Source organism: Hemibagrus wyckioides, linkage group LG06, assembly GCF_019097595.1.
Source record: "Hemibagrus wyckioides isolate EC202008001 linkage group LG06, SWU_Hwy_1.0, whole genome shotgun sequence".
Taxonomy (NCBI): domain Eukaryota; kingdom Metazoa; phylum Chordata; class Actinopteri; order Siluriformes; family Bagridae; genus Hemibagrus; species Hemibagrus wyckioides.
In genome coordinates, this window is record NC_080715.1 from 4,294,573 (window position 1) to 4,322,254 (window position 27,682).

The window sequence follows — 27,682 nt, forward strand, 5'->3', positions numbered from 1 at the left end:
TTCCGTTCATTGTGCACACCAATGCACTCAAAACAATGTGCCACTGTATTGGATGGCAAAAGACACCAACAGACGTGTAACTTGGTCGTTTCTTTCTTTGAAAGACTTGATGGTTTCTTTCTTTGCAAGACTTCTCATGTCAGGTTAAGCACAGAGCAGGTATCCAGCATAGAAACTCAGACTGCCTGTCCCGCAGCTACACACTGCATGGGACAGCTGCTACACGGAGGCTTGGAGCTGGGGGGGGGGACTTTTGGAGGGAGCCCAGGTGGTGCCTAATGCCATGCGTACTCTCTGCCTGTGTTTTAGACTCAGTGCTGCAGTGAGTGTCACAACACAAAGAATTCACAACAGCAGTTATAGCTTCATGAGAAGATCATTTACCTTCAGTAACTTTTCATTGTTTGTCATAGTCTCCATCCTCTCCTGGTACTCAGACTTCAGAAGCCTGTTAGCCTCCTGCTATCACTCACAATCCTAAAACACACACATTGAATGAGCCTCAGCATGCAGCATAAACATAAAAAGTCCACATACAGTCCACTTCAATTAAAAGTTGCTGCTTAATGAAAACGTTTCTTCTCACTTACATTCCTTAGCTCTTCACACTTCAAATGAGTATCACAGAGCTGGTTCTCCATGTCCTCCAGTGTGTCTCGTTGTGTCTTCACCTGTACTAGTCAGGTCAGACTTCTCCTCCTCCAGCTGATTGATGATCTCCACAGTCTTCTGGTGTTTCTCCTCAGCCTCAGCCAATGACACCTGAAAAAACATTATTGATTTTATTTACTATTACACACACACACTTACAGCATTTGGCAGATGCCCATATCCAGAGTAACTTAGAATTTATCACATTTTTTACACAACTGAACAAGTAAGGGTTAAGGGCCATGCTCAGGGGCACAGCAGTGGCAGCTTGATGGACCTAGGAATTTGAACTCATAACCTTCCAATCAGTACTCCAATGACTTAATAACTAAGCTACCACATCCCTACACAAACACAGTTCACAACAGCTGTCGTAGCTTCATGAGAAGAATATTTACCTTCAGTAACTTTTCACTGTTTGTCAGAGTTTCCATCCTCTCCTGGTACTCAGATTTCAGAGGCCTGTGAGCCTCCTGCTCTCACTCACACTCCTAAAATGACACATTGAATGAGCCTCAGCATGCAGCATAAACATGAAAAGTCCTCATACAGTCCACTTCAATTAAAAGGAGGTGCTTAACGAAAGAGTTTCTTCTCACTTACATTCTTTAGCTCATCACACTTCAAATGAATATCACATAGCTGGCTCCCCATGTCTTCACCTGGACTATCAGGTTAGACTTCTCCTCATCCAGCTGACTGATGGTCTCCACAGTCTTCTGGTTTTTCTCCTCAGCTTCAGTCACCAGGGAGACCTGAAAAGAACAGCAATTAAGGCTTATTGATTTTATTTCCCTTTTACATACACATTCAGATACTTTTATATACTGACTCATTACTCATGAGAATATCTTAAGCTGGAGAACACACACACACATACACACACACACACACAGAGAGTTTACAACAGCTGTCATATTTGCATCACAAGAATATTTACCTTCAGTAACTTTTCACTGTTTATCAGAGACTCAATCTCAATTTCAATCTTCTGGTACTCTAACTTCAGAAGCCTGTGAGCCTCCTGCTCTCACTCACACTGCAAGCGAGTATCACACAGCTGGTTCCCCATGTCCTCCAGTGTGTCTTGCAATGTGTTCACCTGGATTGTCAGGTCAGACTTCTCCTCCTCCAGCTAAGTGATGGTCTCCACAGCCTTCTGGTGTTTCACCTCAGCTTCAGCCAGGGAGACCTGAAAAGAACAACAATTAAGGATTATTGACTTTATCTCCTTTTTATATCTTAAACTGGAGAACACACACACACACACACATTTTACAACAGCTGTCATATTTGCATTACGAGAATATTTACCTTCAGTAACTTTTCACTGTTTGTCAGAGTCTCCATCATCTCATGGTGCTCAGACTTCTGATACTTGTCTTGCATTGTCCTCATTTGGTGGTATCAGGTTAAATTTCTCCTTCTCCAGCTTAGTGATGACCTCCATAGCCTCCTGCTGTTTCCACACCAGTTGAAAAGTGTGGTCAAGTGTCAGTATGTAATCTTCACACATGCAGTGGGTTACTTCTATTCCTTAAAAAAATAACAACTTGAAATTACAATTTTCATTTTGGCATAACACCTATTTATAGCAGCAGTAGTTCATTTTATATTCCCTATAGCCTGAAAGTTATCTACAACTTGTCTGGAACATTGTCTTCTGGTTTGGCTTCAGAGCAAGGAGCAGTGTTGAGTAAGAGCTTCCAGACAAACATGTTATACTCCCTGAATTGAATTCATTATACTCGTTGAAAATAATTAGCAAACATGGAGGGGGAGAAGCAAATTATCCCCAAATCCAGAGTGGTTTTAGGTGTTGGACTACTGCTTGCAAGGTTGTGATTTTTAATCCCAGGACACCATGCTGCTAGTGCTGGGCCCTTGAGCAAGGCCCTTGTCCCTAATTTGTAAAGTAACTTCATTTGTGAAGTAACATATTGTACTTTCTACTCCACTACATTATCCCACATATCTCCTTACTTTTATTTTAAAAAAAGAAAAGAAAAACAAATTGTCCAATTACAGCACAGCAAACCGAGATACAGCGTGCATTATTGTTGAACGAATCTTTATGGTTTCATTAAATGCAGTGAGTGTAGCTGAGGACGTTTTATTATTTAGATTTTAATAGTATTTTTTTATTTTTATGCTCCATGTGTGTTATTGTTTTCACCTGCGTTTGTGTTGATTGTCTTTTTTTCATGAACATGTATTATGTGGAAGGTTTTAGTGAACTTCACAAAATTAAGAAGAGAAAGAGGAGGCAAAGAAAGCCAACATCATTTACGGTGATTTCCTGTCTGACCACCTGACACCTACAGGGGGTGCCATTGTGGAGGCTCATGTCTCTCTACTAACCACACCCCCAAAAGAGGAGGAGCCAAACAACACTCCTGAGCCGGCTCCTGTTGAGGTCCAGCCCGGGGTCCAGCCCTCAGAGCCTTGTCTTGCTGCCTTCCAGTCCGTCAGTGCCAGCATGTGCAAACCCGTGGGCCTTCTAGACATCCCTGGCGTCGTTCTGGACAAGGTAAAGCTGACCGTCAGTGACGGGACACTCTGTAGAAATAACATGAACATATTTCACTCCAGCTGTTTAAGTGGTGTTGTGTGTAATATTATTTTATTTCAGTTTAGAAACATGATGAATCTCTGTGTGTTGTCTCTCAGCCTCGTCAATCAGAACAAAATCTCCTCAAGAGACCAGGCCTGCTCCTCTTCTCCATCCCTCCAGAGGAGGAAGTACAGCAGCAGAAGATGGAGAAAGTCAACACACAGAGGAGAAAGAAACAGAACACGACTGAGGTGCAGAAGGTAGAACAGAGTTCCTATCCTAGTTTTATCCTTTGTAGTGACTTTTATCAAGAATATATACACATTACTTTAGGAACAAGTCTCATGTGTTCTGCTGTGTCACCTGTTTAACTTAATACCTGTCTGAATACTGAATGACCTAACACTGGGAAATACTAAAGCCTAATTTAGTCCAGTAGTTTTAGTGCTGCAGCTTGGACTATTACTTTATTGTAGTTTAGAAACATTACATTGATCCTGTGTGTATTTTTCCTCAGACTCAATCCCAGAAAAAGCCCAGGGAACTGGTCAGTTTCTTCATCCCTCTGACAGAAGAAGAGAAAGAGGAGGCAAAGAAAGCCAACATTGTTTATGGTGATTTCCTGTCTGACTACCTGACACCTACAGGGGTTGACACTGTGGAGGCTGCTGTCTCTCTACAAACCACACCCCTTAAAGAGGTGGAGCCAGACAACACTCCTGAGCCGGCTTCTGTTGAGGTCCAGCCCTCAGGGCCTCGTCCCACTGCATCTCCCAGTGATCCAAAAGAGAGGAAGATGTACGATCGGGAATTCATGCTGAGCTTGCGGTTCGTCAGTGCCAGCATGCGGACAAGGTAAACATGACCGTTAGTGATGGGACGCTCTGTAGGAGGGCAGTGATGTACTTACTATGAAGTGTCAGGCCAATATATTACTGGACTTTGTTTTTATCGCTTTGGAGCAGGTTGAGGACCTGTAAGTCTCACAAAAGGAACTTCTAAACACCAGATAGTTTTATTAATTGCAGCATTAAACTCTTGTGGATCTGAGAGTTGATCAGTCTTTTATTTGGTGCAGTGATTAAAAGTACAAGCCAAGCCAATTGATGAAGTCACAGCGTTTCAGTTTTAATTAAACATTTCAATTGTTTTTCACTTGTTAGGATTCTGTCATGAGTTAGAAAATAACGTGAAGAACACTAATGCATATACAGAAGTGTCTTTTGGCTTAAAATGACATTTCCGTTTGGTAAGAGTTTCACATTGTTTCAAGTTGGACTGTTTTCCTGCTGTAATAGCTTGATCAGGCCACACGGGGGAGACAGAACACTTCCTGGCGAGATTATGAGTCTCCATTTGGCTTCTGGAATGTAAAAGAGCTCCATCTTGTGGCTTTTCTTGATAATGAAACCATCTGTGTAGTTTAGAATTGTGTTCATATACTCTGCAGGGTTCAGGATGCACTGCAGCAGCCAATATTTATATTTTGTAAATTACAAATAAACCATGATGTAACCAAGAAATATATATACAATTATAAAAATAAATAAAAAAATATATATACAATTATATATTATATTAGAACATATTAACGTGAAAGATATTGAAAGTAAATAAGTATAATTTGAAATAAAATGTTACGTTTACATGAATGCGTATTCATAGTTGGTTAATGATGTGGCCAATAGCGAGTCGTCTCCAATGGAAGAACGGCCAATGGGTGTGCAGCATGCGATATAAGAAAAAAAAAATACTTCCGGTTTGTACACGAGGTTAGCATGGGAACTGGAATTAGCTTTTTCTCGCGCGCACACGAACGTCTGAACTAGAACAGTGCTCGTTGGTGCTCCGCGGAAGAAAAGAACATCTTTCTGAGTGAGTTTTGTCGATAGATCCATGAGAAAGAAAAGGATTTCTGGAGTTTTCTAAGTTTAAGGATTTCCTTGGTAAGTCAGTTTGCCATTTTATTGGTTATAGTTATGCTATTTCTGTTAAGCTGGAGCAAAAAACAAGATAACTTACATATGAGTGAATTATGTATGTTATAGATGTGTGATGCTGTATTCGGTAAATGGCAGCTAACTGTGTAATCATTTATTAATACATAGTGCTCAGTTCTATATGAGTGTGTTATGTGGGGAAAAAAGACAGTCACTGACACTGCATGTCTGGGGGAAAAAATATTGTTTATTTGAAGAATGCATGTAACTGTGGCGCCCGTGGTGGGTAACAAAACAGAGAAAATTAGCTGAGCCCAACAAGGCTCACACAGATTCGTTTGGCACACAGGGTCAGAGACCGTAAGGTTCCATACAAGAATTATAGTTTATTTAGGGAGAGAAAATATAATGTAAAACAATAAAACCAAGTTCATTCACTGATTTCACACTCTTAATGACAGATGGACACAGACAGGCTCTATTCTCAAGTAAGATAGAACACTTCAGTCTCCATTATTAATACACACATACACCCAGTGCACTCACAACCACCTCCCAAGGAGCACGGCACCCGTGTAGGAAGCACGGAACCAAAGAAGAGCCACGATCCCTGCCAACACAAGAGATACAAATTAAAACAAAGAAAACCAACACCGGTGCAACAGATGGATAACTTGGTTAATGACTTGGTTGTCCACCCCAAAACAAACTAACAAGAGACAAAACTAACGTTCAGTTAATAACTAACCAAAACCCACTATACAGAAATATACAGCATACATATAGAAATAAAGAAATTAACTACAATATGGGATTTGTCTACTAAGAGACAAAATCCCAAAAAAAGGAAACAACCTCAAATACAGGAAAATATAACAAAAAAGGGAAATAATTAATCTTAATAAAAATAACAAAAAAAAGTAAAATGTGAAACAGCAACACTAATGTCAGAATTAGAAGCTCCTTAAAAGAGTATTACAGTTCAGTCACTGGTTATGAGGGTTTTGCACAAACAAGGAATTCACCTTTTTAAAGCCGATGTACCAATCCCCATTTAATTTAGCATCACGTTAACTTTGAGGATCAGATTCAATTCGCGTGTCGATTAAGCAGCAAGGCATGTATTAAAGCAGCATGTCGGCTAAACAATGATACTGTCCATGTGGCGCACTTCCACACACTCGGACGCTGGTATAAAACCCAATGTGGAACGTGGAGCACCCAGGTATGTGGAACTCAACTCTTGCACTCCGTTGTGCGCTTCCTGGATATATAGTAAAGGGACAGACAGCAGGCTCCTCTAGCATGAAACAAAAGGCAACCCGTCGCCTGGACATACAAGCCTCCCTACAAAACGTCTCTCGTGTCCACCAGTGGTTCCTAGCACCAAACAATAGCACGTCGATGACGTCATGGTCCACCAATGATGAGGCATACAATGCTAAAGCGCTCCAGGGCATCTTCTGATTGGCTGAAACTTGATGAGCGCAATGACCTGCCACATAACGTATTGACAATATTCAGGATATCTGTGAAACGTATACTGAACAGTGGTTAGATTATTTTTTAGTTAACATTTTATTATGTAATGATGTAATGGGAGTATTAATGATTGTTTTGTGACCTTGTCTGTTCAAGGTCAGGTTTTTGTTTTTGGTGTGGATTGTCCTGGCCTTCGATTGACTCTGAGGAGGTTTGGACTGGCGAACCATTGAGTCTGTTCTTGGATTTTTCTGTGAAATAAAAGACCAGTTTGTGAACTCTGCGAATGGTAGGAAATGGAATGGCGTTTACTTTTCTACTCGGATGGAGGTAATTTTTTCCCCCCTTGTTCACACAAAGAAACATTCACATTTTTCCTACAGATACTTCAACTGTTTTTGAAGGACTGAAAAGAACTGAAGGGTACAAATAGTTATAAAAGAAAATAAGTAGTCAAATTCAGATGTATTCATTTTCTTTTATTTTTTTTGTATACTGACTATTGTGTGTGTTAAAGAAAACTTACCTTGCTGGAGGAAGAAAAAAGGTTTTGAAATCTAAAACAGAGGGATAATAAGAACATTTTTGGTTAACATTGTTGTTGTTTTTTTTTTTTTTTCTCTTCCCCCATTGTCTTGTATTAATTCTTAAATCTTACCAGTTTTTTTTTTTTGTAAAATATAAACTGTTAGTGAACCCAAATCTTCAGAGTCTGGTGTGGTCGCTGTTGTGGCATCTTTCTCAGCAGTGAGCATATTCTGAGACGCTGGTCCATTGGGTTGTATTGTACTACTTTGAGTTAATTGCATACAGTGCAGGTTACAATGATCATCTGGGAAACTGCACAATTATCTACTGGTTAAAATAGGCTTCGATCCCAGTGGTGGGATCTGTTTGGTGGAGGGATTATGTTCTTGCTTTGTCTTTGAGATTCTCATTAGGATTTTAAATCGCCTATTTTTTTCTCAATCTTCAGATGTTTTCTATATAAAGCATGTTTCAGACCATGGAGAAAATAAGCCATATATGTAAATCTTCCACTGATAATGTGGTAACCAGCGTACCATGACTGAGCGCTGATGTTTTCCTTCAGAAGGAAGTTGAGCAGCAGTTAAATGAAGCCCTCCACCGTTCCCTCAGCAACATCAGGTTCATCGGAGAGCTGTTTAAGCTGAACGTGTTGAAGGAGCAGATCATGCACACCTGCATCGTCAAGCTGCTGAAGAACCACGATGAGGAGAGTCTCGAGTGTCTCTGCAGACTCCTGTCCACCATCGGCAAGAACCTGGACCTCAAGCAGGCAAAGGTAACTAGTGCTCTCACACACACACAAACCCTGCCTAATTCTCTTCAGTCATGTTAAGTGTTGAAGCTGAAATAAGAGCAGAAACTTTTAGAACCTCAGCACTGCTGCAGTGTTAATTGTGTGTGTGTGTGTGTTCTATAGCCCTGTATGGACCAGTACTTCCACCAAATGGAAACAATAATAAAAGAGAAACATCAAGGATCCGCTTCATGCTGCAGGACATGTTGGACCTGAGAAGAGTAAATTTCATTTTCTTTATTTGACCTCAGACTTTTTAAAACAGACTCTCACACTTCATCACTTTACCTTTAATTCTCCTACTTTTTTAAGCACTTTTGTTGTTCTTTTAAAGAGGAAAGTAGCCATATTTTTAAGCTGGTGTTTTTCAGAGCTTTTGCTTTTTTGTTTTTATAAAACATTAGGGCTGTTTTGTATGTTCTGTCATTAGAAAGGGTGTAATAATTCATCTTACACTGCTTGTGGTGTAAATAGAGGTGGCACCGAATCCACATGCAGGATCGTTATCGGACCCGATCCAAGCCAGAAAATGGTGGATCAGATATCCGAGAGAGCCCGAAGGATTGGAGTTTGTTCACATTCTCCTGCTTCCGATCCTCCTGGTCTTTTCTGTGTGTACAGAATAACTGGGTTCTCTGGCGAGGTGACCAGGGCCCTAAAACCATCAAGCAGATCCATAAAAAGGCAGAACTGGAGGAATATAGAGAGCAGATTAAAGTGCAGCAGCTGCTTCAGTCCATGAAAGACCTGAGTCGAGGAAGACGAAGAGAAATGAATCAGCCTCAGGACGAGGGCTGGAACACGGTACCCATCAGCACCCAGAAACTGCCCAATCTGCTTCTTGCCCCTGGAGGAAAGGGATCATGGGGCAGTTGTGGTAAAGGGAGCAGCAGTGGACCTGGAGCCAAAACCAGCACTAAACAAGGTTCGACTGTTAGTTCCTGATTATTTTATTTCATGTTTTGATCATTTCTGTGCTTGCTAACCCGAGTGCTTTATACTGGCTGCGCATTTAGCTCTTTCCTAACAGCAGCGTTCTAATCAACACTGTTTTTATTATTTCTCTCTTTATATTCTTCATATAAATACATGTTTCTCAGACCAGAGAATCTCACGCTGATTTTTTTCACTGTTAAAGATGCAGGATGGCCGGCCATGTGCAATCTGAACCCATTCTCAGCTCTTCAGCAGTCAGGCCCTTCATCCACGTCCTCCTCATCCTCACTGGACTCTAAGCACAGAGATCCCCAGGACCGAGACCGAGGGCTGGACAGGAAAGGTATTAACAGATTGAAGTGCATCATTAATTACTGAGTGTAAAGTTAGTACCAATGTCTTAGTATTAAAGCTACTATTAATTCATCAGTAATTTATATGGAATATTCATTTTATAAAATCGTATTTTAATTCATTTAAACTTTATGAAATGGTTTGAATTATCTTTTAAATTCGTTCAAAAGTTGAAGTCTTTTTATTTAGTTGCTCTATCCTACTGCAGAATGCTGCTCAAGAGATACTGTTTGTTAGCTTACTTGCCTAACTAAAGCGTAACTGGCTATGAATGACATAATTAAGATCATGACAGATTTATTCACATACACAATAAAATCCTTCACTGTTGAGAGCTAACATTAGATTTGATTCTATTTCATAGAAAATGGCCATTATGATGACCACAGGACATGCTCACCTCTATCTTCACAAATATGATGTTGAATTCTTGTAAGAAGAAATCGTATGTTGCTGAGGAGGCAGAGCAAGAATCTGAATATTAAAGACTTTCTTCCTTTCTACAACTTAAAACAAATCCTGCAGGTCAGGCCACAGGCCATGGGTGTGCAGGTGGAGGGATGGGGTCAGGGTTTTCTGCCATCATAGTCTACAGTATTTCACTCTGTGACACTGCAGTTTTAATGCTCTACTGAACCGTTTACACTCACTGCATTTAATGAAATCAAAAACGATTCATTCAACAATAATGCACGCTGTATCTCGGTTTGCTGTGCTGTAATTAGACAATTTATTTTTCTTTATTTTATTTATTTTTCTTTTTTTAAATAAAAGTAAGGAGAGATGTGGGATAATGTAGAGGAGTAGAAATTATAATGTTACTTCAAAATGTAGTGGAGTGAAAGTAAAGTTTCTCAGACTCAAAAATTTGAGTAAAGGACAGATCCTGGAAAAAGATACTTACCCACCACTGGTTTATACATAATGTGACAATATTAACTACAGTATATTTTCATTTAACAAAAACTCAGAGAAGCTTTTAAAATCATATATTATATTTATCCAGAGCAACTTGTTTATCTCCATTATACAAATGAGGGGCAAGAGCCTTACTCAGGGGCCCAGCACTAGCAGCATGGTGTCCTGGGATTTAAACTCACAACCTTACAAGCAGTAGTCCAACACCTGATAATTTGCTTCTAGCCTTTTGTTGATTCTCCCCCTCCCACTAATTATTTTCAACGAGTATAATGAATTCAATTCAGGGAGTATAACACGTTTGTCTGGAAGCTCTTACTCTACACTGCTCCTTGCCATGAAGCCAAACTGGAAGACAATGTTCCAGACACAGAGTTATGTAATAAACACTGGTGATGTTTGAATGCTACTGAAGCTCTTAATAATGTTAATAAAGTGGTGTGTATGATCCAGAACTTTCCGCAATTCATGAGTGCATACGATTCTTAAATTATAATGCCCCTGGTGCACCTACAAAGATAATGTGACCAATGCGCGCTCTCTCTCTCTCTCTCTCTCTCTCTGTCTGTCTGTCTGTCTGTGTTTCTACTGTATGAATGCAAAATCATTTTAAATAAGAGATCAAGGTAATACAACACATGATGACCCCAGTGACCTCCCTGGGCATTCCTGGTGTAATTTGTACTTTTTTACAGATAGTTATGTCAGACATGACATATGTAACACACTGATAGATTTTTAATTCACTTACACAATGAACAAAAAATTAATCAGTTGTTAATGTACAGTAAAATGTGGAAAGAATGGCTCTTCTGTCTGAGATCCAGTTCATCCCACTGGGAATTAGAATATTTTGGATCTAGTGTAAGAGAGAATTTAACAGATTGTATAAAATAAATCATTATTCTCAGATTCATCACTGCATTAATTTATAACAAAATTGCTGTTAATTCATCTGTAGTTAGTGGTTAAAGGTGATGTAACGTCCAGGCCACCCGCACTGCGTGGGGCTCAAACCCGGAGCTCCGTGGACACCGCGCCCTCACGCCATGGTAATCAGACCCTTGTGCAGGATTAAATGAAGCACTGCTTTATTCACAGGAGAAAAACAGTACTGAACAAAATGTAAATCAAACATAAACAGTCCTTCATACGGACCGGCACGCGTGGGGAAACACAACAATGACTGGCAAAGACAGGCACACAAGGGCTCATATATATATATATATATAGGGCAAAACATCAAGGTAAAAAGTACAAGGGAATACAAACAGAAAAAGCAGACTCCACCACTTCACCTGCCAGCACCCCCTCCAGTGGTCTGGCAGGGAACTGTCCCAGTGATTTCTGACAGGTGCATTAGGTGTGATTACGTATCTAACGGTGGCTTTGACAATTGAATGGTTTCACCCATGCTCATGAAGCTCCGCCCACAGAACCTAGAGTACAGTGCCTATAAAATAAGTGACAGGAGGCACATTAAAACACAAACAAAAGTCAGTTTTCCAAAACAGTTTTCTCAGTGATTTAATACATTTGTGCTAAAGCCATTTGTTAATCTGTTATTGTTTTTTTTTTTTAATCACATTGTAGATAAGTTTCAGGCTATAAGGAATAAAAAATGGACTACTGCTCCTTTAAGTAGGTGTTGTGTGCTGTTTCTGATGTAACTGATGACTGTAACAGGTTATAACATGTCTCTGTAAAACTCCTCCTATTAAGGAAGTGTGGAGTCTGAGACGACTGCAGTCCTTCATAAACAGTCTGCAGTGTTCTGCTCTGGTGAGATTAGGTTTATTCTCAGTTTATGGAGAAATCTGTCTCAATTTTATAACTTTGTAAGGAAGTGATTACTAACTGGACCTACAACGGTAGTGTTTAATTTTTATCAAAGTGAAACTCTGAGTGTTCAGACTGGAGAGAACAACAGCAGCAGTGGCTTCTAAATTTTCAGAGGAGGATTTCTCCTGTCCTGTGTGCTGTGAAATCTTCAAGGATCCTGTTTTACTGCATTGCAGTCACAGTGTGTGTAAAGTGTGTTTGCAGAAGTTCTGGGAGGCCAAAGGATCCAGAGAATGTCCTGTATGTAGGAGGAAGTCATCTCTACAACACCCACCCATTAATCTGGCCTTAAAGAACCTGTGTGAGACTTTCTTACAGGAGAGAAATCAGAGCTCTTCATCAGGGTCTGAAACAGTCTGCAGTCTGCACAGTGAGAAACTCAAACTCTTCTGTCTGGACCATCAACAGCTGGTGTGTGTGGTGTGTCGTCACTCAAGAAAACACATCAACCACTATATCTGCAACCCTCTACAATGCGAGTAAATTTCCTTCTATGTGACTAAAAAATAGCCTTAATTAGCCAATGGATAGTAAATGTTAAGATTTTACTCACCTGTGATTGTTATATGCAAAAAATACATTTAGCGCAGATATAATTGAGGTGCCTGCTCAGTCCACATGAAGCGCTCTGTTTTGCTTTCTGTCATACGCGCACTCAACGTGAGAGAGAGAGGCCACGCATGCTGTGTAAAGAGAATTGATGCATTATATCGTGTTCTTTCTTTACTGTGGATGCAAAAAGCGAAAAGTCCAGTCTGATCAGAAAACGCTTGATTTTTTTTCAAGTGCAAAGAAGAGTAAAGAGTCCAGTTCTGTGCAGATATTAGACAGTGAATGCACCGGCGAAAGCTTGAGCATTCCGAATCAAAAGGTTTATTGGAAAATCGAAAGTTCCAGACTCGGTGACTGTCAGATTTTGATTGGCTTTTGTATGATGAGGAGAAAAATGTTATGACATGTAAATACTGCAGTAAAAAACCGAGCTCAGCCGGTAAAACGGACTTTGTGTCAGAGTCGCGCAGTTTCAAATGTGAAAATCTCACAGTGCACTCAGCAAATGACATGCATCTTGTCGTGATAGTATAATGGCTTCAAGCCAAGACCCTGAGAAATCTGTGATAGCAAAAGGGTTTCAAACTCCAACTAAAAAGTGACAGCACAGAGAGATTTCTTTCTGTAAAAATGAATACAGCAAATTATATTGCAAAGGAGGAATTGAGACTCAGATGAAGCCACTAATTATGCTGCAGAAAAAAAATGGCCTGGACATTTCCCCAACATATTATAATGATGTCCGCTGCGCTGAACTCATTTCAAATATTTCCACAGATTTACAGGATACAGAGCCAAATAAAGTGAAAATGTCTAAATCATCTAGTCTCTGTCACAGAGCTGTCACATGCTCATGCTGATGGTGTGACTGACTGCATTCAATCCTCAATGTCAAAATTTGGATTAGATGACTGGAAGCAAACTCCCCATACTGAAGCTGTGGGGAGGTGGCTGAAGTCAAGTGGCAAGAGAAAGCCATTTGCTAAGAAATGGTAGATTAAATCCACATGCAAGCATAAAGAAAAATTGAGACAGATAAAGTATGTTTTGTTTAATTTATTATCATTATTTTGTTCAGTTGCAGTTCACGCATGTCATGTAACAGGTTACCTCACATGTAATATTACCTCACAATATCTATAGGTTCAGTATTACATTTGGTTTTTGAACAGTTTATTCATGTAATTATCAAATCTATAAGTCAGCCATTCCATCATATACAAATTTGACCATCTGACGTGTCACCTGCATAAACAGGAGCAGATATATAATGTATAAAATGTTCTTTTGCATTTGGTGTATTTTAAAATCTTCATTCAGTGCTTGTTAAAGGAGAATATACTGTAGCTAATATTATCAGATTATTTATAAACTCATATTGAACATATTTACAGTTAAATCCTCTTAATAAACAAACTTAAACTTAAAAAAGTGGCTGAGTTAATGATGTGTACAATAAGAGCTGAAACACAGAGTCTCCATGCAGTGTGTTGATTTGTTTCAGGAGGAGATCAAAACTGCACTGAAGCCCCTACAGGAGAAACTGAAGATCTTTAAAGACTGTAAACTGAACTGGAGTCAGACTGCAGAACATATAAAGGTTACAATCAATAACATGGTTTTGATAGAATTCTATTCTCCATCATTGTAAAATCAGTTCTATTTCATTTGATTTCCTCTTCACTGCAGATTCAGGCCCAACACACAGAGCATCAGATTAAGGAGCAGTTTGAGAAGCTTCACCAGTTTCTACGAGATGAAGAGGCAGTCAGGATCACTGCACTGAGAGAGGAAGAGGAGCAGAAGAGTCAGATGATGAAGGAGAAGATTGAGAAGCTGAGCAGAGACATATCTCTTTCAGACACAATCAGAGCCATAGAAGAGGAGATGAGAGCTGAAGACATCCTGTTCTTACAAGTGAGGATCATTTAGTCAGTATTTATACTGTGAGAAAGTCAAACTTCTTTCCATCATCAGAAACGTCACATTTCAGTGGTGTAAAAATGTAAATCATATCCACTGATATTTGCTTTGTTGTTTTCCAGAACTACAAGGCCACAGTGAAAAGGTGAGTGATGTGGTTCCTGTCTCTCTGGTTCTCTGTGTTTCTGAATCCAAAGCCACAGCAACACTGACTCCTGAATGTTTGTGCAGAGCCCAGTGCACACTGCAGCATCCAGAGGAGCTTTCAGGAGCACTGATCCATGTGGCAAAACATCTGGCCAACCTGAAGTTCAGAGTCTGGGAGAAGATGCAGGACACTGTCCAATATAGTAAGAGTCTGTCTTTCTTTCTTTGAGTGTGTTCATGTTTATTAATAATTAATAATTTTTCCCCCTTCATTTGTTAAATCAAAGTGATTCTACTGACATTATTATTATTATTATTATTATTATTATTATTACTACTATAATATTACTATTATTTTATTAATGTGTTATTATAATATTAATATCACTAGAATCACTTGTTATAACGTGAGGGAACTTTTATTTTGAAATGCCTCTATTGCCGTCAGACTGTTCAGTGTTTGAAGAGTGAGCAGAGGGTCTGAGGGAAAACATGAAGAGTTTCAGTGGTTTATAAAAGTTTTAGAGTTATCATAGAAATAGAATTGTTATAATGATTGGTTACATCTCTAATTTAAACACACTCTGAAAACTGCATAAGGCAAGTTGTTAATTTTGTAATTACAGTTATCATTTCTTGGTTTCTGTAAATGTTAGCTACTTCCATGTGAATGTAATGTTGAAGTTAGCTTAGCTCCATCGTGTGTGTGTGTTTGTGTGTGTGTGTTTTCAGCACCTGTAACTCTGGACCCCAACACTGTTTCTCGTTATCTCATTGTATCTGATGATCTGACCAGTGTGAGACGCAGTGATGAGGAACAGAAACTTCCTGATAATCCAGAGAAATTTGATGAATATCGGTGTATCCTGGGTTCTGAGGGCTTTAACTCAGGGACACACTGCTGGGATGTTGAAGTTGGAGACTGTACATTCTGGTTAGTGGGTGTGATGACAGAATCTGGAAGGGGAAGATAATCTCTAGAAGTGGAATCTGGTGTGTGGGTGTCGAGAGAAGAGCCAGGAGAAGCAGGTTAGGAACACAACAGATAGGGTTTATTATCCCACAGGCATAAATATAACTGAACTGAAAAAGCTAGAACTACTCCGGAAGATGCGCTCTTAAAGAAACTCGGGAGGCCTACAACAGAGCACATCAGACACACACCACTCAAAGACACTAACTGATACTCGCCGCTGTCTCTGGCGAGCACTGCACTTAAATAGTCTTAATGTTAATTATCTGCAGGTGCATCGGCAGCACTCAGGTGACTAGGGCGAGGTGACGTCACTGGTCCTGCTGATCCGTGACAGTGGGGTATTATGATGGTAAATATAGAGCAGGTTCTACACCACATAAAGACACTCTCCTCTCAGTAGAGCAGAAACTCCAGAGGATCAGAGTGAAACTGGACTGGGACAGAGGAAAGCTGTCATTCTCTGACCCTCTTACTAACACACACATACACACTTTCACACACACATTTACTGACAAATTACTGCCATTTCTGTATGTTTCTGGTAAAGAATCTCCTCTAAAGATCCTGCCACTTCAGTGCTCTGTAAGAGTGAATCAGATCAGTTAGAGCTGATATTGTTTTATTCCAGATCATTCATGAAATATTGCAGATTAAAAGATTCATATTCTTTGTGAGAGTTTGTTTTTACAGAAGCACTGAACAGTTCATTGTGAAAAGTTTATTGAAGTGCTGTGATGTTATTTCAGCTCACCTTGTCAATGAAATCAAAATAATGTGAAAACTGGAAATATTGATAGAATATCTTATACTGATTACTAAAAATTATATGTAGAATCTTAATATATTCTGAAATTTCAGGTTATTAAATGATATAAAAGTTGATTTTAAGTTAAAATAATGATCTACTCTGTTGAAATGAAGAGTTATTAAATCAGGATAATGTGATATTAAGTTTAAATTACTACATAGAACCTTTTCCTCCACAGCTTTCAGTTCAGGGCTTCAACACAAATAAACCACAGGAGGAAATTAAAATAATAAGTCTGTTTTAAATGTAGAATTTGAAATCTGAAATAGATGATTTAATTTTATTGATGTATTTATTAAATCATTTGAAATAAACTGAGACTTTGAAAGCTCATGTCTTTACTGTATTTGTACTTGTTAGCACTATGCTGTTAATCTTGGGTGAAATGTTTAGCTAGCTGTGTGTGTTATGTGTGAAACTGTACAGTGGAGGAGAATTCAAGCTCTCAGTTTCACTCCACCTGCACTTTGTGGTTTTACAAACATCAGATGGAATTCTCACAAATTTCCAAACCATAGGATGGCAGGAGGAGACTCATTAATATTCATGAGAGTATCTCCCATATGCCAAGTTCACACTACACGATTTTAGCCCTGATTTTCAGTCACCGACAAGTTTTGCGAAATCACCAAAACAACAGGTGCCGAGACAGAAGTGTGTTTGGAGAAGATGTTATTGAAGCGCCAGGAGCAGCAAGCAAAATATTATTATTATTATTATTATTATTATTATTATTATTATTATTATTATTATTATTAATATAAACATAGGGAGAAAACACAGAATAAGTGTAATGGAAAAATACAGATTTAAAAGGGTTAAAGGGCTTGAGGCAATGGAGAAGATTTAAAAATTAAATTAAATTAAAATAAACTGACTAATCCTAACCTAAATAAATAAACTCAACGTAAATCAAACTAAACTAAGACCGCAGACATTTTACCCCTTTTACCTTCACCATATTATCATTATCCCATAGGCAACTAGTGAAAACTAAAGTAAAATAAGGGTAGCATTATGGTAAAAATCCATATTCCCATAATCCCAAAGTAATTGCCAGGCAATCACCATGAACCACACAGGAACAACAAACATATGGAACATGTGGGTTATGTAGGTTAAAATATAAGTGGTAAAATGAATGTGTAATGAAATAAATGTGTTTTTGGTTTAAATAAGTTCTGAAGTCCAGACAGATCAACAACTAATACGTGTTAAAATGAAAACTTGTGACGCATAGGCTGTATGAAGGCCACAGAAAGGTGGGGCTGTTTTTGAGGGGAAAAATTAGTGAATGTCAAAACAATCCATAGAAAAAATTGACCCCAGCAAGTTTAGGTATCTGGGCTAGAAGGTATATATACTGGGGGATTAGTGAAAGGGGGCGCACTTGACCTGTGAATCTGTGTAATTGAGTGCCATTTTTCGGTGATATTTTTCTAAATAAAACCAGTTGCTTGTTCTCATCCAAGCCTGAAGGAGTTCTTTATTTCTTTGTTTCTCCTGCATTTTTTGATCTGAACTGTAAGACTTTTGATAATATTGGTAATTGAAAAAGGCTCCAAGGCCACCCTGAAGTGTCCACCCAGAGAGGGGCTCTGGGTTCTGACATTTACAAGCAGCACACTTTTTTTTTTTTACAACACAATTTTATCTTGACTCAAAAATAAGAGGACTAGGAGCTAACAGACAAAATGGTAACAATTTGTGAAACATAAGAGTCCAGTTTTGTGTTCAAAACAATGCAAAAACAGTAAATAGGACAGAGTGCCCATCAAAGCAACTTACCAGCAGCAAGGCTTCACAAGTCTGCTGCTGATTACATAGCCCTGCCCCCTAATGCAGTAAGCATTAACAACCAATGGCCAGTTTTCCAAATTTATGTAAGGATTTAACTAATGATTATTTTAACTCTGTTACATATGCACCACATCATTACCATTATTAAAAGTTTCCGTAGATTTCAAACAACCTTACCATTCATTCATTCAATCGCGGGGGCAGCAGTCTAAGCAGGGATGCACAGACTTCCTTCTCCCTAGCCACTTCCTCCAGCTCTTCCGGGGGAATTCCAAGGTGTTCCCAGGTCAGCCGAGAGACATAGTCCCTCTAGCATGTCCTGGGTCTTCCCCGGGGTCTCTTCCCGGTTGGGCATGCCCGGAACACCTCCCCTGGGAGACGTCCAGGAGGCATCCGAAACAGATGCCCAAGCCACCTCAACTGGCCCCTTTCGATGTGGAGGAGCAGCGGATCTACTCTGAGCTCCTCCCGAGTGACAGAGCTCCTTACCCTATCTCTAAGGGAACGCCCCGCCACCTTGCGAAGAAAACTCATTTCGGCCGCCTGTATCCAGGATCTTGTCCTTTCGGTCATGACCCAAAGCTCATGACCATAAGTAAGAGTAGGAACATAGATTGACTGGTAAATCGAGAGCTTTGCCTTTTGGCTCAGCTCCTTCTTCACCACAACAGACCAGTACATGGACTGCATTGCTGCTGCCGCTGCACCAATCCGTCTGTCAATCACACGCGCCATCCTTCCCTCACTTGTAAACAAAACCCTGAGATACTTAAATTCCTCCACTCGAGGAAGGAACACCCCTCCAAACCGGAGGGGACAAACCACCTTTTTCCGGTCGAGAACCATGGCCACGGATTTGGAGGTGCTGATCCTCATCCCAGCCGCTTCGCACTCGGCTGTGAACTGTCCCAGTGCACGCTGTAAGTCCTGGCTCGAAGGAGCCAACAGGACATCATCATCTGCAAAAAGCAGAGATGAAACATGCACTGGGAACAGATCTGAATTACAGCCGGCAATGCAAACCAAGCTCCTGCTCCGGTCATACAGAGACCGAACAGCCCTTAACAGAGGGCCATGGACCCCATACTCCCAGACCACCTACCACAGGATGCCATGAGGGACAGTCGAATGCCTTCTCCAAGTCCACAAAACACATGTGGACTGGTTGGATATGAACTCTGTGGGAGATAATTTTGTAAATAAGGATATATGTATGAGGTGTGTGTTTGATGTAGTGTGAAATAAGCGGGGGACAGCAGGAGTGAGTTCTCAGGTAAGGTTTATTCGTTAGGTCGTTTGAGCTTAAGAACAATATAAGGTTTAACACGGCATGTTGGCCTGTCATGGGCCTTGCACACAGGCTGCAAGGGCTTTGAAGAACAAATAGTTGTATCAATGATGTCAGTCTGGCAGGCCTTCTCTGCGGTACCAGGCTTTCCAAACTTGGACCAATCAATGGCAGAGATGCACCCTAGATTATTATGGTCAATCTTCGCTCCACTGGTACCTGGAGTGGCAGTGATCTCATCATGAAGTAAACGCAGCGCGTGCTGGATGGCAATGGTGGTACCAGGCGAAATATCTAGAGTACATACGTAGAAGACAGCGGATAAATCAGAAAAGCCGTGAAGTGTAGAGTGTAATAAAAGAAAGGGTGTTGGCCCCTGAAGGACTGAGAACTTACCCATGCTGTCTCCTGAAGAAGAATGAGGTGTTGGCGAGAGTGAGGCCGAAGACAATCCCACTGGTGGGGGCGGAAACGCCCAATTTTTAATATAATGATTTAGGGAAGTTTTAATTATAATGGTATTTGAAAAGTCGTAAATTCAAAGATAATGGTGTAAAAAAGAATCTAAAAGGTCTAAAAAAAGAAAGATGGGTGGGATTGTCTAGGCAAAGAACCAGTGACGTGTTGCATTGGGAAGATAAGGGAAACGTATATAAAGGTTGTAGTTGGAGTTCCCCGGAGAGAGGTTGTTGGGACGTTCATGCGTGAGCATCTCAATTCTTGTGTCAGCGCTGATTACAAAATAAAATCTCTTATCTGCATTCATCTAGTCTGCTTGATTGGCTTATTTAGTTTTGAGGCCTTACTAACTATGAGTCTCACTTAGACTGAGCTGTCGGGTCAGTGTGGAGCTGGAGTCAGATTTTAGTAGTGAGTACAGTAGAATTTTTATTCCACAACTCCCATGAACCCTCAAGCACCCTGTGAAGGGTATAGAGCTGGTCCAGTGTCCCATGACTAGGACGAAACCCTCCTGAATCCGAGGTTCGACTAAAGGTCAGACTCTCCTCTCCAGTACCCTGGAATAGACTTTCCCTGGGAGGCTGAGGAGTGTGATCCCCCTATAATTGGAACACACCCTCCGATCCCCCTTCTTAAAAAGAGGGACCACCACCCCGGTCGCCCAGTCCAGAGGCACTGTCCCTGACTGCCACACTATGTTTCAGAGATGTGTCAGCCAAGACAGCCCCACAACATCCAGAGACTTAAGGTACTCAGGGTGAATCTCATCCACTCCCGGTGCCTTGCCACCAAGGAGCTGCTGGACTACCTCAGTGACTTCAGCTTGGGTAATGGATGAATCTACCTCTGAGTCCTCAGCCTCTGCTTCCTCTACGGAAGGTGTGTCAGTAGGATTGAGGAGATCCTCGAAGTATTCCTTCCACCTTCCTACAATATCCCCAGTCAAGGTCAGCAACTCTCCACCAGCACCATACACAGTGCTGGCAGAGAGCTGCTTACTCCTTCTGAAGCGCCGGACGGTCTGCCAGAATTTCCCTGAGCCTGACTGATAGTCCTTCTCCATGGCCTCCCCGAACTCCTCCCAGACCCGAGTTTTTGCTTCCACAACCACCCTGGCTGCAGCTCGCTTGGCCTGCCAGTACTCATCAGCTGCCTATGGAGTTGCCTGAGCCAACCAGGCTCGATAGGACTCTTTCTTCAGCTTGACAGCATCCCTTACTTCCAGTGTCCACCACTGGGTTCGGGGATTGCCACCATGACAGGCACCAGAGACCTTACGGCCACAGCTCCTGGTAGCTGCATCAACAATGGAGGAGGAAAACATGGTCCACTCAGACTCAATGTCCCCAACCTCCCTCGGAGTCTTGTCGAAACTCTCCCGGAGGTGGGAGTTGAAGACCTCCCTAACAGAGGGTTCAGCCAGACGTTCCCAACAGACCCCCACAATACGTTTGGGTCTGCCAAGTCTGTCCGGCATCCTCCTCTGCAAGCGACTGTGACTAGCACAGAAGTCCAATAACAGAACACCACTCGAGTTCAGATCAGAGGGGCCGTTTCTCCCAATCACGCCCCTCTGGGTAACACTGTCGTTACCCACATGGGCGTTGAAGTCCCCCAGTATAACTATGGAGTCCCCAGTCGGGGCACCTTCCAACACCCCTCGTAGGGTCTTGTGGAATAAAATTCTACTGTACTCACTACTAAAATCTGACTCCAGCTCCACACCGACCCGACAGCTCAGTCTGAGTGAGACTCACAGTTAGTAAGGCCTCCAAACTAAATAAGCCAATCAAGCAGACTAGATGAATGCAGATAAGAGATTTTATTTTGTAATCAGCGCTGACACAAGAATTGAGATGCTCACGCATGAACGTCCCAACAACCTCTCTTCGGGGAACTCCAACTACAGCCTTTATATACATTTCCCTTATCTCTCCAATGTAACACGTCACTGGTTCTTTGCCGAGACAATCCCACCCATTTTTCTTTTTTTGGACCTTTTAGGTTCTTTTTTTACACCATTATCTTTGAATTTACAACTTTTCGAATACCATTATAATTAAACTTTCCTAAATCATTATATTAAAAATTGGGCGTTTCCGCCCCCACCAGTGGGATTGTCTTCGGCCTCACTCTCTCCAACACCTCATTCTTCCTCAGGAGACAGCATGGGTAAGTTCTCAGTCCTTCAGGGGCCAACACCCTTTCTTTTTATTTTTCTACATTACACTCTACACTTCACGGCTTTTCTGATTTATCCGCTGTCTTCTACATATGTACTCTAGATATTTCACCTGGTACCACCATTGCCATCCAGCACGCGCTGCGTTTACTTCATGATGCCGCTTCTTCACTGCCGCTCAAGATACCAGTGGAGTGAAGATTGACCATGATAATCTAGGGTGCGTCTCTGCCATTGATTGATCCAAGTTTGGAAAGCCTGGTACCGCAGAGAAAGCCTGTCAGACTGACATCATCGATACAACTGTTTGTTCTCCAAAGCCCTTGCAGCCTGTATGCAAGGCCTGTGACAGAGCAACATGCCGCGTTAAACCCTATATTGTTCTCAAGCTCAAACGACCTAACGAATAAATCTTACCTGAGAACTCACTCCTGCTGTCCCCTGATTATTTCACACTACATCAAACACACACCTCATACATATATCCTCATTTACAAAATTATCTCCCACAGTCTCCAAGAAGGTTGGGTACTCCACACTGCTGTTCGGCCCATAAGCCGAAACAACAGTGAGGCCCCTATCCCCCACCCGAAGGCGCAGGGAAACCACCCTCTTGTTTACTGGGGAAAACTCCAACACATGGCAGCTGAGCTGGGGGGCTATAAGCAGGCCCACCCCAGCCCACTGCCACTCCAGAGTAGTAGAGGGTCCAACCTCTCTCAAGGAGTTGGGTTCCAGAGCCCAGGCTGTGCGTGGAGGTGAGCCTGACTATCTCTAGCCGGTACCGCTCAGTCTCCCCCACTAGCTCAGGCTCCCCCCCCCCCCAGTGAAGTGACATTCCATGTCCCAAGAGCCAGATTCTTTAACCAAGGTTTGGGTCATCTAGGCCCCTGCCCATGACTGCTACCCAAAACACATCGCACCAGCCCCTTATGCTCCTTCCTGCGGGTGGTGGGCCTACAGGAAGACGGGCCTACGTCGCTCTTTCGGGCTATGCCCAGCTGAGTCCCATAGGTGAAGACTTGGCCACCAGGTGCTCGCCTGCGTGCCCCAGCCCCAGGCCTGGCTCCAGGTCCTTGCTTTCTTTTTCTTCATGAGGGGGATTTGAACTGCTCTTAGTCTGACCCGTCACCTAGGATAAGGTGGCGGTTCAGGGAGGGGACAACCTCCTCTCACAACCTCATCAGTGTTTATTAAATAACTCTATGTTTTCAGATCAGACATTGTCGAGTAGAGCAAATTCTTTGTGCACATTGAGGTGGTAAGAAGTGCTCTAATACAATCTTACAGAAATACTGAACTGTTTTATGTGTTTTTTTGTTTCTGTTTTCTAATTGTCAAAACACTGTGTCCTCACAGCAGCACAGTACTGTAAAATAGTAAAATGCTGAACATTGCTTTATTAAGTTAAATACAGATTCTTTAAATGTGGTCTGTATTAATATTTCAAAATATTAACACACAATCCATATTCAATATTATTTGTGCCTTTTTATTTTCTTGTTGTTCTCTTTAGACAGGTCAAGATGTAGATGGCAGTCAGACAAGACAGCAGCTTTCCACATTATTATTAGGCCTGTGGAAGAACAAGAATTCTACAGATAGTATGTAGTGTGGGAGATAATTTTGTAATTAAGGATATATGTATGCAGTGTGCTTGATATGAAATAACCAGGGGACAGCATGAGTGAGTGCTGACAGATCGTTTGAGCTTCAGAACAATATAGGGTTTAACGCGACTCGGTCGTGGGGCTTGCGCAAAGTCTGCAAGGGCTTTAGAGAACAAGCAGCTGCATCAATGATGTCAGTCTGGCAAGCTTTCTCAGCGGTACCAGGCTTTCCAAATTTGGACCAATCAATGGCAGAGATGCACCCTAGATCATCTTGGCCCATCTTCGCTCCACTGGTACCTTGAGCGGCAAGGATCTCATTATGAAGTAAACGCAGCGCGTGCTGGATGGTGATGGTGGTACCAGGTGAAATATCTAGATTACATATGTAGAAGACAGCAGATAAATCATAAAGCTGTGGAATGTAGAGCGTAATGTGGAAAAAAAGTAAAGAGGGGTGTTGGCCCCAGAAGAACTGAGAACTTACCCATGCTGTCTCCTGAGAAAGAATGAGGTGTTGGAGAGAGTGAGGCTGAAGACAATCCCACTGGTGGGGCTGGAAACGCCCAATTTTTTAATATAATAATTCAGGAAAGTTTAATTATAATGGTATTCGAGAAATTGTAAATTCAAAGATAATGGTGTATAAAAGAACCTAAAGTTCCAAAAAAGAAAAATAGGTGGGATTGTCTCAGCAAAGAACCAGTGACGTGTTACATTTGGAGAGATAAGGAGAATGTATATAAAGGCTGTGGTTGGAGTTCCCCTGGGAGAGGTTGTTGGGACGTTCATACGTGAGCATCTCAATTCTTGTATCAGCGCTGATTACAAATAAAATCTCTTATCTGCATTCATCTAGTCTGCTTGATTGGCTTATTTAGTTAGGAGTCCTAATTAATTGTGAGTCTCGCTCAGACTGAGCTGTCGGGTCAGTGTGGAGCTGGGGTCAGATCTTTGTAGTGAGTAGAGTAGAATTTTTATTCCACATTAGGCAACTGTATTGTTTTATCTTTATTATAGAAATGTTTTTATTAATGTTCCTTTACAGTGTAACATCCTTCTGACTGAAACCAGCACAGGGAGAAATCCAAAGGATTCACTATTGTTCTTCGGTATCAGCTAATCCTGATTTTCATTCATCATTCAAGGTTTCATTATGATTAATCCAGAAAGACACCAATATGAAAACAGGCATTTTAGAAAGCTAAAAACATTAAGTGAAGTGTCTGGGGCTAAATCCCCATACATTAAAACTTTAGAAATGCCCCTGGGGATGCCAAACACTGAACTTAGACTAGGACAAACAAAACAAAACAAACAAAATAAACATTAAACAGACGTGCAATGAAGTACTGAACCTAACAACAAAAAGAAACACTAGTAGTGGATGTTACAGATGAACCCCACCCCCCACCCTGGAACAGCTCCAGATGTTTCCAAATCGGAAATAGGGAGAATCTGAATTCCTGCTTGAGTTAACGTACAAAACTACTTGTATAAAAATTTACTCTTAGCTCTAATGTTGTCATTTTTTGTAATTAACTATTCATTTTATGTGAGATGAATCTGTCTCTACTCACATATGCCTTTTAATACAAGGTCTGAGAAATAATCCAGATGTCAGTTAACATTATTCTAAGTCAAGGAGCTCAAAGGGAACATGGGGCTGGAAAACAGCAGGACTTGAGATCAATTAGGTTTTCCTGTTAAAATTTATGTTATACTTAAGATAGTAACAAAATAAAACCTGATAAAAACCTTTACCATGTAGATGTTGAAATGACACATTTGTTTGTGTGTGTGTGTGTAAAGAAGACGAGAAAAAGACCCTTATATGAAGACAAGGTCTGTAGAACATATTAAGTACTATAACAGAACAGTCTGACTTGGTAACTCATACTGAATAATTAATGTGTGCTGGACACTCCTCTGTCCTGTGGAATCCGTTTTAAACAAATGACAAGCGAGGATCTAAGCAGATTCACTTTAACAGAAACTCACTGCTCTGCAGATCCAGAAGAGAAAAAGTTCAAATTCAGCACAGTCAATATTTCAGTATTTAGTAAGTAATGCTTTGGTGAGTGATGAGCAATTACAGTATTTGTGCAGTAATCTTATTCTGCTTTACATTAAAAAACTAAGAAAAATACATTTTACTCGGTGACTGGTCAAATATCAACAATAAAAGTTGAGCTATTTGGTTATTGGGTTGCTGTATAACATTAGTAACGTTAATATAGAATGCTGCTCAAGAGATACTGATTATGTTAGCTTACTTAGCTAACTAAATCTTAACTGGCTATGAATGACATAATTAAGATCATGACAGATTTATTCACATACACAATAAAATCCTTCACTGTTGAGAGCTAACATTAGATTTCATTTTATTTCATAGGAAATGGCCATTATGATGACCACAGGACATGCTCACCTCTATATCTTCACAAATATGATGTTGAATTCTTGTAAGAAGAAATCGTATGTTACTGAGGAGGCAGAGCAAGAATCTGAATATTAAAGACTTTCTTCTGTTCTACAACTTAAAACAAATCCTGCAGGTCAGGCCACAGGCCATGGGTGTGCAGGTGGAGGGATGGGGTCAGGGTTTTCTGCCATCATAGTCTACAGTATTACACTCTGTGACACTGCAGTTTTAATGCTCTACTGAACCGTTTACACTCACTGCATTTAATGAAATCAAAAACGATTCGTTCAACAATAATGCACGCTGTATCTCGGTTTGCTGTGCTGTAATTAGACAATTTATTTTTCTTTTCTTTTTTTAAATAAAAGTAAGGAGAGATGTGGGATAATGTAGAGGAGTAGAAATTATAATATGTTACTTCAAAATGTAGTGGAGTGAAAGTAAAAAGTCTCCAAAAAAATTTAGAAAAGGACAGATCCTGGAAAAAGATACTTACCCACCACTGGTTTATACATAATGGGACAATATTAACTACAGTATATTTTCATTTAACAAGAACTTAACAGAGAAGCTTTTAAAATCATATATTATATTTATCCAGAGCAACTTGTGTTTATCTCCATTATACAAATGAGGGGCAAGAGCCTTACTCAGGGGCCCAGCACTAGCAGCATGGTGTCCTGGGATTTAAACTCACAACCTTACAAGCAGTAGCCCAACACCTGATAATTTGCTTCTAGACTTTCGTTGATTCTCCCCCTCCCACTAATTATTTGCAATATAATGAATAATCTCTCTCTCTCTCTCTCTCTCTCTCTCTCTCTCTCTATTTCTACTGTATAAATGTCACAACCAGACTCGGAGGCAGAGAGAGAATCCAAACTTTCCCTTTTTTCCCTTTCCTTTCAGAAAGTAAATAGGCAGGTAGAACGTAACTAAGGCAATTGGTAAGGCAGGTAAGCAGGCAGACGGAACAGAACATACACACTTTCAGCACTTGAACTAAACAGTCTTAATACTCGCCACTGCCCTTGGCGAGTGAGTGCTTTAAATAGACTAGTGAAAATAGTGTGCAGGTGGTGCTGATTAAAAGTCCGGTGACTGTGAGCGCGGGGGTGCGGTTGAGGTAGGCGAGCCCGTGACAATAAATATAAAATGCAAAATTCATACTGTATGAATGCAAAATCATTTTAAATAAGAGATCAAGATAATACTAACACATGATGACCCCAGTGACCTCCCTGGGCATTCCTGGTGTAATTTGTACGTTTATACAGATAGTTATGTCAGAAACACGCTGATAGATTTTTAATTCATTTACACAATGAACTAAAAATTAATCAGGTGTTAATGTACAGTAAAATGTGGAAAGAATGGCTCTTCTGTCTGAGATCCAGTTCATCCCACTGGGAATTAGAATATTTTGGATCTAGTGTAAGAGAGAATTTAACAGATTGTATGAAATAAATCATTATACTCAGATCAGAAAACTCAGATTCATCACT

General features: G+C 40.7%; 3 protein-coding genes across 4 annotated transcripts; all 3 read left to right on the top strand.

The window, feature by feature from the left end:
- Window positions 1–2,843: 2,843 nt before the first annotated feature.
- Window positions 2,844–7,990, top strand: LOC131354989 (eukaryotic translation initiation factor 4 gamma 1-like). Its single transcript, XM_058393139.1, has 4 exons — window positions 2,844–3,181; window positions 3,322–3,465; window positions 3,723–4,060; window positions 7,768–7,990. The coding sequence occupies exons 1-4, from the start codon at window positions 3,131–3,133 to the stop codon at window positions 7,988–7,990; spliced, it is 756 nt and encodes a 251-aa protein (XP_058249122.1). The 5' UTR covers window positions 2,844–3,130.
- LOC131354498 (eukaryotic translation initiation factor 4 gamma 1-like) lies at window positions 4,992–10,597 on the top strand. 2 transcript variants are annotated; one of them, XM_058392228.1, is made up of 6 exons: window positions 4,992–5,151; window positions 6,784–7,933; window positions 8,075–8,172; window positions 8,573–8,876; window positions 9,090–9,230; window positions 9,606–10,597. In XM_058392228.1, the coding sequence occupies exons 3-6, from the start codon at window positions 8,143–8,145 to the stop codon at window positions 9,659–9,661; spliced, it is 531 nt and encodes a 176-aa protein (XP_058248211.1). In that variant the 5' UTR covers window positions 4,992–5,151; window positions 6,784–7,933; window positions 8,075–8,142; the 3' UTR covers window positions 9,662–10,597. The 2 variants fall into 2 exon arrangements, with proteins under 2 accessions (XP_058248211.1, XP_058248209.1); XM_058392226.1 differs by having other exon boundaries at window positions 6,784–6,957; window positions 7,721–7,933; window positions 8,075–8,876.
- A 1,295-nt stretch (window positions 10,598–11,892) lies between these two features.
- LOC131354497 (E3 ubiquitin-protein ligase TRIM35-like) lies at window positions 11,893–16,730 on the top strand. The gene is made up of 6 exons (XM_058392225.1): window positions 11,893–12,480; window positions 14,058–14,153; window positions 14,243–14,470; window positions 14,599–14,621; window positions 14,708–14,826; window positions 15,356–16,730. Exons 1-6 carry the CDS (start codon window positions 12,475–12,477, stop codon window positions 15,595–15,597), a joined length of 714 nt encoding a protein of 237 aa, XP_058248208.1. The 5' UTR covers window positions 11,893–12,474; the 3' UTR covers window positions 15,598–16,730.
- The last annotated feature ends 10,952 nt before the right edge of the window (window positions 16,731–27,682 follow it).

What these genes read in the sequence shown, in the direction of transcription:
- LOC131354989 (XM_058393139.1), top strand. Translation starts at nt 3,131, where the DNA reads ATGTGCAAACCCGTGGGCCTTCTAGACATCCCTGGCGTCGTTCTGGAC. An exon ending in CTGGCGTCGTTCTGGACAAG is followed by an intron (nt 3,182 to 3,321) that starts GTAAAGCTGACC and finishes GTTGTCTCTCAG; the next exon opens with CCTCGTCAATCAGAACAAAA. An exon ending in AGTGCCAGCATGCGGACAAG is followed by an intron (nt 4,061 to 7,767) that starts GTAAACATGACC and finishes CCGTTCCCTCAG; the next exon opens with CAACATCAGGTTCATCGGAG.
- LOC131354498 (XM_058392226.1), top strand. Translation starts at nt 8,444, where the DNA reads ATGCAGGATCGTTATCGGACCCGATCCAAGCCAGAAAATGGTGGATCA. An exon ending in CAAAACCAGCACTAAACAAG is followed by an intron (nt 8,877 to 9,089) that starts GTTCGACTGTTA and finishes TCACTGTTAAAG; the next exon opens with ATGCAGGATGGCCGGCCATG. An exon ending in CCGAGGGCTGGACAGGAAAG is followed by an intron (nt 9,231 to 9,605) that starts GTATTAACAGAT and finishes TCTATTTCATAG; the next exon opens with AAAATGGCCATTATGATGAC.
- LOC131354497 (XM_058392225.1), top strand. An exon ending in AGACTGCAGAACATATAAAG is followed by an intron (nt 14,154 to 14,242) that starts GTTACAATCAAT and finishes TCTTCACTGCAG; the next exon opens with ATTCAGGCCCAACACACAGA. An exon ending in AAGACATCCTGTTCTTACAA is followed by an intron (nt 14,471 to 14,598) that starts GTGAGGATCATT and finishes GTTGTTTTCCAG; the next exon opens with AACTACAAGGCCACAGTGAA.